This window comes from Micromys minutus, assembly GCF_963924665.1.
Source record: "Micromys minutus genome assembly, chromosome: 7".
NCBI lineage: Eukaryota > Metazoa > Chordata > Mammalia > Rodentia > Muridae > Micromys > Micromys minutus.
Genome location: NC_137976.1, coordinates 74,355,884 through 74,365,302, shown reverse-complemented (window position 1 = coordinate 74,365,302; position 9,419 = coordinate 74,355,884). Strand labels below are relative to the sequence as shown.

At 38.3% G+C, this 9,419-nt stretch overlaps 1 protein-coding gene across 1 annotated transcript; it reads right to left on the bottom strand.

Moving 5' to 3' along the window:
• Nucleotides 1-7,849: 7,849 nt before the first annotated feature.
• On the bottom strand, nucleotides 7,850-8,779 carry LOC308422717 (olfactory receptor 7A40; the record flags this gene model as incomplete). The annotated part of the gene is made up of 1 exon (XM_080919377.1): nucleotides 7,850-8,779. One exon carries the CDS (start codon nucleotides 8,777-8,779, stop codon nucleotides 7,850-7,852), a length of 930 nt encoding a protein of 309 aa, XP_080775503.1.
• Nucleotides 8,780-9,419: the final 640 nt, after the last annotated feature.

Genomic DNA, 9,419 nt, shown 5'->3' with positions numbered 1-9,419 from the left:
TCGTCAAATCCCCTCTCTCCATACCTCGACCCGATCCCTTCCATCCTCTCCATTGCTATCCCCATATGCCTCCCAGTCTGCCTGCAACACTTAATTCTATTTCCCTTTCCTGGAGAGATACATGTGCACTCCATAAAGCCCTCTTCTTTATGCAACTTCTCTGGGTCTATAGATTATATTCTGATTATCATTTATTTAACATCCAATATCCTTTTATAAGTGAATAAATATCATAGTTGTCTTTCTAGGTCTGGGTTACCTTACTCAGGGTGATTTTTTTTCTACTTCCATCCATTTACTTAGAAATTTTATGGTGCTGTGGTTTTTAACAGATGAATAATACTCCATTGTGTAAATGTACCATATTGTGTTTATCCATTCTTCCATGGAGGGACACTTAGGTTGTTTCCAGTTTCTGGAATAATTATGAGTAAAGTTGCTGTGCACATAGGTAAGCAAGTGTCCCTGTGGTAGGATAGAGTATCCTTTAGGGATATGCCCAAGAGTGGTATAACTGGGTTTCGAGGTAGACCAATTCCCAATTATCTCAGGACTGTCCTATTGATTTCCATATTGTCTGTACAAGTTTGCACTCCCAGCAGCAATGGAGGAGTGTTCCCCTTGCTCCACATCCTCAACAGTATGAGTTTTCACTTGTTTTATTAATCTTAGTTATCCTAACAGGTATGAGATGGAATCTCAAAGTAGTTTTGATTTTCATTTCCCTGATGACTAAGGTTGTTGAACATTTAACTGTTTCTCAGCCATTTGAGGTTTATCTATTGAGAATTCTGTTTAAATCTGTATGTGCCCCATTTTTAATTGGATTATTTCTTTTTTGAATTATATCTAATTTCTTAATTTTTTAAATACATTTTGAGCATTAGACTTCTATTGGATATGGAACTGGTGAAGATATGTTTCCCACTACATAGGCTGCCATTTTGTCCTATTGACAATGCCCTTTGCCTTATAGAAGCTTTTCCGTGTCATGAGGTCCTATTATTTTTTAGTCTTAGTGCCTATGCTTTTGGTGTTCTGTTCAGGAAGTTGTCTCTTGTGCATCCCCCCCCTTTCTTCTGTCAGGTTCAATTTTTCTGTTTTTTTGTTAAGGTCTTTCATCCACTTGGACTTGAGTTATGTATAGGGTGAAAAGCATGTGTTTGCTGGCATTATTCTCATGCAGATATCCAGTTTTACCGGTATCATTTGTTGAAGATGCTTTCTTTTGTTCAGTGCATGCATTTCTGGTATGTGTATATACTATATATATATATATATATATATAAACAGGTGTCCATAGGTGTATGACTGTATGTCCGGGTCTTCAGTTCAGTTCCAATGATCATGTCTGCTTTGGTGTCACACCATGCAGTTTTTATTACCATAGCTCTGTAGTATAATTTAAATCAGGGATGGTGACACCGCCAGTAGTTCTTTTGTTGTTCAGGATTGTTTTAGCTTTCCTTTTTGTTTTCTTTCTTTTTTTGCTTGTCTGCTTGTTTTGTTTTTCTATAGTCGAAAAGTCACCTTTCAAGCTGTGTAAAGAAGTGTGTCGGAATTTTGACAGAGATTGCATTAAATCTGTAGATTACTTTTGGTAGGGTGGCCATTTTTACTATGCCAATTCTACTTAATTTTATGTTAATTACTATGTTAATTCTTCCATGAGCATGGAAGGTCTTTCTACCTTCTTATATCTTTAGTTTCTTTCTTCAAATCTTATGCGTAACCACTGTGAACACGGGCATTGTGTTCAGCCGACTGGTAGCATCTATGGAGGCCACAGTTTTATTCTGGCTATTTCCAAGCATTTGTCTACCTGTTGTTTCTCTCTTTTTCCTTCTCCTTTACCTTCTCCCTCTCTCTTTCCTTCTCCAATCCCCTCCTTCCCTTCCCCTTCTTCTCTCCCCCCTCTGTGTTTTCACCTGTAGATCCATTTCTCTGTGTAGCTGTCTTTTAGAAACAGTCTCCCACCAATTCTAAAGATCAACCATTTATCTAATCTCCTTTTTGTGTCTCTCAGGAGTAGGGATTACCACTGTGAGCTACTCTACCCCACTTTGCATGAAGGTTCCAAGATAAGAACATGGTTCCTCACTTGACACATACTTTATCAATTGAGGCATTTCCCCACCCAGTTTTAGTTTCTTAACCTCAATGTGCACCATGATTGTTAACTTCTGTCACTTTCGTGAGCGGCTGTTGCTCAGAATATGGAGCTCTGTAGAAGGCCACATCCAGGGCCACAGAGGAGGTGAAGAGGTAAATCCTCACATTTACAAGCTTTTGTTGTGCAAATCTTGTTCCTTAATTTAAAACTATTGGTTAAATAAAATTGACTATTGCCAATTACTGGAGGGATTAAAGGTAGAAGGGTTTCGAGTTACCTTGTTACTCAAAAGTAGAGAAGAGAAGGAGGAGAGGAAAGAGACTACCCCAGAGGAGAATGGAGAAAATACCATGAGACGAGAGGTACTATGAACATGTGGCCAGAATAAATTGCAAGTATATGCAGAGGTAACTAGGCCAGCAGTTAGAAAAGTAGATTAGAGGTTATCTTCCAATAATTGTCAAAGCCAAACAAAATAACCATAGTCTGAACTTTATTTGTTTGTTTGTTTATTTATTCATTAACATCCCTATCACTCCTCCCTCCCAGTCACCCCCTTCCACAATCCTTCACCCGATACTCCTATTTTCTTCTCTGAGAGGGTGGAGCCCTCCGCGCCCCCCCCACTCCCCCCCCCTTCCTCTAACCCTGGCACATCAAGTCTTTGCAGGACTAGGCACATCCTCTCTCACTGAGACCAGACAAGGCAACCCAGCGAGAAAAACATATCCCATAGGTAGACAACAGCTTTTGGGATGGTCTCTGCTCCAGTTGTTAGGACCCACATGAAGGCCAAACTGCATATCTGATACATATGTGCAGCAGTGGGGGTAGGGGTGAGGGGTAGGGGTGGACTAGGTTCAGCATGTGTATGGCTCTTTGGTGGTCAGTCTCTGAGGGCTCCAAAGGTCCTGGTTAGTTGTCTCTGTTGGACTCTGTGTAAAGGTCCTACCCTTTGGGCCCCTCAGCACTTTCACCAACTCTTCCACAAGAGTCCCCAAGCACCATCTACTGTTTGGCTGTAGGTCTCTGCATCCCTCTGTGTCAGCTACTGGGTGGAGCCTCTCAGAGGACACTCATACTGGACTCCTGTGTGCAAGTATAACAGTGTATATCACTTATAGAGTCAGGGATTGGTGCTTGTCCATGGGATGGGTCTCAGGTTGGGTCAATTTTTAGTTGCCCATTCCCTTAGTCTCTGGTCCATCTTTATTTCTGCATTTCTTATAAACAGGATAAATTTTGTGTCAAAAGTTTTGTAGGTAGGTTGATGTCTCTATTGCTCCACTGAGGTTCCTGCCTGGCTAAAAGAGGTGGCCTGTGCAATTTACATATCCTCAATTCTGGGAATCACATCAAAAGTCACCTCCATTGATTCTTGGGTACCTCCCCTATCTGAGGATCCCATCACATCTTGAAGATTTCCCTTAGCTCCCCACCCCCATCAGTTGCAGATTTATATTTATTCTCAGGGTCACCTGGTTATATCTCCTGTCCCTACACACACCTGATAATGACCCACCACTCCAGTCTCCTCTTCATCCCCACTACCACCCAGTCCCCTCCCTCCATCTGCCTCTTGTAACTATTTTATTTGCCTTTCTAAGTGTGATTTGAACCCCATCACTTGGGCCTTTCTTCTCGTTTAGCTTCTTTGGATCTTTGGAGTGTAGCATGGGTTTCCTGCATTTTATGGTCAATATCTACTTATAAGTGAGTAAATACCATGCATGCCCTTTTGGAAGTGGGTTACCTCACTCAGGACGATATTCTTAAGTTCCAGCCATTTGCCTGCAAAATCCATGATCCCTTTGTTTTTCATAGCTTAATAATATTCCATTGTGTAGATGTACTACTTTTTTTTTTTTTAATTCGTTCTTCAGTTGAGGAACATCAAGGTTGTTTCCAGTTTCTGGCATGAAGAATAAAGCTGCTATGAATATAGTTGAGCGAATGTCTTTGTGGGGTGATGGAGCATCTCTTGAAAATATTCCTAGAAGTAGTATAGCTCGGTCTTCGGGATAGAAATATTCTCAGTTTTCTGAGAAACTGCCAAATTGGCTTCCAAATTGTTTTTAGAAGTTTATACTCCTACCAGCTATGGAGTAGTGTACCCCTGTTCTCACATCCTTGCAAGTGTGTGCTATCATTTGACTTTTAGACCTTAGTAATTTTGGCTGGTGTACAATGAAATCTCAGAGTAATTTTGATTTGCATTTCTCTGATGAATAAGAACTTTGAACATTTCTTTAAGTGTTTCTCAGCCATCAGAGATTTCACTTTTGAGAATTCTCTGTTTAGTTCTATACCTCATTTTTATTAAATATTCCATGTATTTACATGTCAAATGTTATCCCCTTCCTCTCTCATCCCCCTCCTCCATCTCCTTGCTTCCATAAAGGTGCTCCCATTCCTAATTACCCACTTCTACCTTAGTGCCTTGGCATTTCCCTACACTGCGAAAATGAGCATTTCCTCCTATTGATGACAGACAGTGCCATCCTCTGCTACATATCCAGCTGAGGCCATGAGTTTCTCCACGTATATTCATTGGTTGTTTTAGTCCCTTGGAGCTCTGGGGAGTTTTCTTGGTTAATATTGTTGTTTTTCCTGTGGGGTTGCAGACCCTTTCACCTCTTTCTGTTCTTTCTCTAGCTCCTTCATTGTGGTCCTCGTACTCAGGCTGCTAGTTAGCTGCAAGCATCCTCATCTGAATTAGTATGGTTCTGCCAGAGCCTCTGAGGAGACATCCATTTCAGACTCCTGTCAGTAGCAATTCTTGGCATCAGCAATAGTGACTGGGTTTGGAGGCTGCATATGGGATGGAGAACTCCACATAAAACCAGGTACACTGAAATTAATAGAAGGAAAGTGGTGAAGATTTTAGAATACATAGGCATGGGGAAATTTTCCCAAACAGAACAACAATGGCTTATGCTCTAAAATCAAGAATCGACAAATGAGACCACATAAAATTGCAAAGCTTCTGTAAGGCAAAGGGTACTGTCAAGAACACAAAATGTCAACCAACAGAATGAGAAAGGATCTTTACCAATTTGACATCTGTTAGTGCATTAATATCCAATTTATACAAAGAACTCAAGAAGTTAGTCTCAAGAGAATCAAATAATCCTATTAAAAATGGGGTACAGAGCTAAACAGAGAATCCTCGACTAAGGAATACCGAATGGCTGAGAAGCACCTATAGAAATATTCAACATTCTTAGTCATCAGGGAAATGCAAATCAAAACAACACTGGGATTTCACCTCATACCAGTCAGAATGGCTAAGATCAAAACCTCAGGTGACAACAGATGCTGGTGAAGGTGTGGATAAAGAGGAACAGTTCTCCATTGTTGGTGGGGTTGTAAGCTGGTACAACCACTCTGGAAATCAGTCTGGCAGTTCCTCAGAAAATTGGACATAGATCTCAGCTTCACATGAAAAAAAAAAAAAACTTAAATAACTAAAATAGCCACAAGCAATAAAAGAATTATTGGAGATCTCACCATCTCTGATTTTAAGTGGTACTACAAAGCTATAGCAACAACATCAACAACAAACAGCATGGTACTGGCACAAAAGCAGACATGTTAGTCAATGGAATTAAATTGTAGACACAGATATAAATTTACACACATATGGACACCTGATATTTGATAAAGAAGTCAGAAATATGCATTGGAAAATACACAGCATCTTCAACAAATGTTGATTATCAAATTGCAGGACTGCATGTAGAATAATCTAAATAGATCTATTCTTATCTCCCTGCACAAAACTCAACTCTAAATTAATCAAAAACCTTAACATAAAACCAGATACACAGAACCTGAAAGAAGAGAAAGTGGGGCATGGCCTTGAACTCATTAGCACAGAAAAAAATCTTTCCAAACAGAACACCCAGAGTACAGGCACTATGACCAAAAATTAGTCTGATATCTCATAAAATTTAGAAGCTTCTATATGGCAAAAGACACCATCATTAGAACAAAGCAGAAGCCTATGGAATGGCAAAAGGAATTTTAGCAAACTACATATCTAATAGAGACTTAATATCCAAAATAAACAAAGCATTGTTTTTTGTTTTATTTGTTTTTATTTGTTTTTTGAGAAAGAGTTCTCTATGTAGTCCTGGCTACCTGGAACTCACTCTGTAGACCAGAATTTCCCAAAACTCAGAGATCTGCCTGCCTCTGCCTCATGAGTGCTGGGATTAAAGGTGTGTGCCATGACCACCAGCTTTCAAGTAATTTGTTAAAATTGACTGTTGTTTGGGTTCTATTTTAATTATTCTGCATAAATTCTAAAGGCAGATTGTTTATGTAGGGATACCTTCTGTCACCTCATTGTTAGACATGAGGATAGTGAGGACTAACCAAATTTCTTATGTCAGCCTTTTATTTTGCTCATATGCACTGAAAAGATTTCAAAAATAAGAAACAAAATGAAAATAATACTTAAAGATACTTTCACATCACATTAATGCTTATGAGAAAATATTTAAAGGGGGAATATTATTTATTCAGGGTAAGGAAGAAATTTATAGAAAGCTCTCAAATGTTTTAAAATATTTGCATGTTTTATTTTATATATATATATATATATATATATATATATATATATATATATATATATATATGGTTATTTTCCTGTGTGTATGTATGTGTATCACATGAGTTCATTGCTCGTGGAGGCCAGAAAACTGTCAGATCCCCTGAAACTGGAGTTACAGATGGTCGTCAGCCACCTCTTAAACCATGTTCTCTGGAAGAACAGCCAGTAGTCTTAATCACTGATGTTTTTCTTCAGCCAAGCAGTTAAAGTTGTTTAAAAATGAGGCTAGTTCACATGTATCTGATACTTTAGGTTATTTAATAAACATCTTTATTTTGATACTGAGATTTAACATTTACACAAACAAACATATATCATATATTGGATATTTTATGGAAAGCACATTACTGAAATTTTAATGTATGATTATTTGTATATGAAGGTCTTTTCTGACTTAGAAACCACATTAAGACAATTAAGTCTTACAAATTTATCTTTCTGTACAAAATATTTTATGAACAATAAAACTATTCTGGAATAAGAGTAAATTATACCAACAATGGGACAACTACTCCTCGGGACAGCTGAGTACATCACAATGTCATTAAAACCGGCTCCACAGCAGGCAAATGCTGGCAGTTCACACTCAAAGCGCATTTTGTGTTAGCACACTAGTGTTCTGCATCAAGGAGCAGAATGCGCTATGAACAAGATATTGACTATAAACAGTGTCCTAATCAGGATTATAAAACTTCACAAATTACTGTGACATTGAAGTCTAGACTGTAAGAGTTATTAAAACAACAATATAAAAAGGTGAACAGAAAGCCAGTAAAAACAAGTTGTAGAAATTCTTCTATATTAAGATTACATCATAGAGTTCATAAAGTGTAGTTTATTCCATAGTAATAGCACAAGTCATGGTTATGTAGAATAAATGAGAATCTACAAATTGCTTCTGACATGATACTGGGAAGAACACTGGAAAAATTGAAAAGCATTGTATACAAGAGAAGGGAAAAAAATGAATAATGATGTTACAGAAAATCAGTAAAGCAGTTGAAAAAGATGAAAACTCTAGGAAGTAAGAAGAAAGATAAAATTCTCTTTTGTTATTTGATTAAAGAGTTACAATTTTTGCTACCCAGACCATAGGCACTTCTTGATAAATGTCTCTCTCATGGCTTCCTTCTGAAGAGCTTTCTCAGAGCTCCCATTAGGTCCTTATTCCTCAGACTGTAGATAAATGGGTTCAACATGGGAGTGACCACGCTGTACATAACAGATGCTCTTGCAGTTGAGTGTGAGTTTTGGGTAAAAGAAGAACTAAGGTACACACCCAAGAGTGTAGAATAGAATAATGAAACAACTGAGAGGTGGGATGCACAGGTGGAGAAAGCTTTGTACTTCCCCTCCGACGAGGAGATTGCGCGTATGGAGGAAACTATCTTAGAATAAGAGTAAAGGATGCCAGCAAGAGGACCACCACCCAGCAGTACAGCTGCAAAGTACATGACCATGTCGTTAGGAAAGGTGTCATTACAGGCAAGTAGTACCAGTTGATTAAGCTCACAAACAAAATGGGGAATTTTCAAGTCTGTACAGAAGGACAGCCGCAGTGCCATTGAACTTTGCAGCAAGGAATTCAATGCTGTTGTGACCCAAGACCCCAAAACTAATAATCCGCAGAGGTTGTGGTTCATGATGACTGAGTAGTGCAGAGGGTGACAGATTGCCACATATCGGTCATAGGCCATCACAGCTAGAAGAAAGTTGTCCAAAACTCCAAATAGTATGAAAAAGTATACTTGGGAAATGCACCCTTCATATGTTATCACCTTGTTCTTTGTCTGTATGTTTACTAGCATCTTTGGGATGCTCACAGAAGTGAAGCAGATGTCAGCAAAGGACAGGTTGGAAAGGAAGAAGTACATGGGTGTGTGAAGATGGGAATCTGTAATGGTGGCAGTGATAATGAGCAGGTTCCCGAGCAGAGTGACCAGGTACATGAACAAAAATAGTCCAAAAAGGAACGGTTGCCATAGAGGATCCTCTGAAATTCCCAGGAGAATAAATTTTGAAATTTGTGTGTCATTTTTCAGCTCCATATAGCTAATATAACGAAAAAGAAGAAAGCAAGTGGATGTAATTCCATTAATAAATAAAATATTATAGAACATTAACCTGACATAAGAGCTATAGTTTATTCTACAGTGTATGTCTTTAGTAAATTCTTTGTTATAGTTGGAAAATACAATTTAACATTGGCCATGCTTCATCTATATTTCTAAAATTATATTTTACCATGATTGTTTCTATTCAGTGATTAAAAAGCATAATACATTACTTCCACAGACAACGAGAGATACAGATTTTAAAAAAGTCTCTGGGGAGTAATACTGTCTAATTGGCTCAAGTGGTTCCTGAGAGACAGACAGAAAGAAAAACTTCCTTGATTTGAGCTGCATTTCAAACCCTGCCCCTTCCCTTGAGGAGTCACAAAAATAATGAGACATGAAAGCCAATGTATCAAAAGATAAAACATTTTATCAACGTGGTGCTCACACCCTTTCAGGCTGAGCTTTCATTTGATGAAAAACGCAGAGAAAAAAGAACAGCTTCATATGAATGAAATGAAAGGATTTTTTCCCTGCACCACTCAAGATTATTTTGAATGTTAACTTATACATAATAATTTAACATATCGAAATATACAATACAATGCTGTGATACATGGGTACATGACAT